Source organism: Chrysochloris asiatica, unplaced genomic scaffold (genome assembly GCF_000296735.1).
Source record: "Chrysochloris asiatica unplaced genomic scaffold, ChrAsi1.0 scaffold00064, whole genome shotgun sequence".
NCBI lineage: Eukaryota > Metazoa > Chordata > Mammalia > Afrosoricida > Chrysochloridae > Chrysochloris > Chrysochloris asiatica.
This window is the reverse complement of record NW_006408582.1, coordinates 9,154,357-9,155,864: the sequence shown is the minus strand read 5'-3', so window position 1 is coordinate 9,155,864 and position 1,508 is coordinate 9,154,357. Positions and strand designations below refer to the sequence as shown.

General features: G+C 44.0%; 1 protein-coding gene across 1 annotated transcript; it reads right to left on the bottom strand.

Moving 5' to 3' along the window:
* Nucleotides 1-413: 413 nt before the first annotated feature.
* On the bottom strand, nt 414-1,508 carry PNMA2 (paraneoplastic Ma antigen 2). The gene has a single exon (XM_006864439.1). The coding sequence runs from the start codon at nt 1,506-1,508 to the stop codon at nt 414-416; it is 1,095 nt and encodes a 364-aa protein (XP_006864501.1).

Here is a 1,508-nt window from a genome sequence, read left to right as displayed (position 1 = left end):
CAATGCTAGGTACATTCAGAAATAATTTTGTGATGGGAGAAAAGAAAATCTAAGACAGTTCAGATTTTAAAATATTTTACAAAAAAATTTTTTTGCTGATGTCTCTGATTTCTTCTATTTATGTCAATTTGTGGGATATTTTAAGGAAATTTTTAGTACTCATGTTTCAGATTCCTTTCAGCTTAAGATCTAATAGTTGAAATATAATCTTGTTATTAATAATCGATGTAGAGTTCAAGAAACTCTCAGGTATTTTTCTTTGAAAGAAGAGTTAAGACTTGGACTGAACATCTTAATTTTCATCCAGTGCACTTAAGGAAAAAAAAAAAAACAACCCAAAAACTGAAAAGGTCTTAGTCTAGTAAAGCAAGTTTCCCTCAGTGCACTACTGTAATCCTGTTCCAAGTTGGTTCTTATGGGTCAGCCTGGTTAACCCATGGGCCATAGCCTTCCGCCTCATCTGGATCTTCAAGATTCTCATGTTCAAAAGAGGCTTCTTCCTCCTCCTCTTCCCGTATTACCTTCATTAACTCAAGGAAGCTGGGAGGTGGTCCCTGATCTTTCAACTCCCTAAGCCTGCACCACAGTATTTCACTAAGGCTCGCCCCCGCCATGACTTGTTCCAAACGGACCTGATCTGCAATATTTCTAGGAATGGCACGCTTCTCGACAGCTTTCCGGAGTAAGGTTTCTAAACGTAATACATAGGCAGAGACTTTCTCGCCCTCCTCCTGATAAGTCTTCAGATACCTAACCTGTGAAGTCCTGCGGCTCTCCAGGCTTCCAAACACCTGCTTAAATGCCTCCAAGCACTCCTCCACGCTTATGGACTGATTGTCTGCCTGCACTATATGCATGAGGTCCAGGGCAGGGCCACGCAGGCTTTCCATTAACCACCTTTTCTTTTCTGCTTCCGCTACTGGCCACTCTTTGACGATCTCAGTGGCCTGTTCTAACCAGATTTCAAAGGGCTCTTCCTCTGGGGCTGGAACTGCACTACCTGAGAATATTCTCAATTTTCGGTATCTCATGGGTAGCAGAGGCTGAGGTGCATGTGCAATCGCTTGTCCCACCAAATTGGCCAGTAACTCTGGTGATATGGAAGGGACAGTAGTGGTCGACACTCCCTCATGCCCAAGGGCTCGGAACATACCCGCTAATGTCTGCCCCTCTTTTTCTAAAAAGAGGTTTAGTTTTTCAAGAAATTCAGTGTCCTGGTTAGGGGTCTTAAAGACCACTTTCCAGATACCACCCCTTCCCTGCACTTCACCGGGGATCATTGAGGTATCGAGCTCCTCCATAAGCTCTAACAAGACAGCATTGGCATTATCTTGCTTCCGGAATATTTTGCCAAGCAGTCTGTACCTGCCCAGGGACTTTAAATTATCCTGCAGAACCTCCTGAATCTCAGCCTCATCACAGTCCACTGGTATCCCCAGAACCAGCAGTGACTTCTGAGTATCCACATTCATTATCCCACACCAGTCTTCTAGCAGTGCTAGTGCCAT

Excerpts from the sequence above, each read along its gene's own strand:
- PNMA2 (XM_006864439.1), bottom strand. The coding sequence starts at position 1,508 with ATGGCACTAGCACTGCTAGAAGACTGGTGTGGGATAATGAATGTGGAT.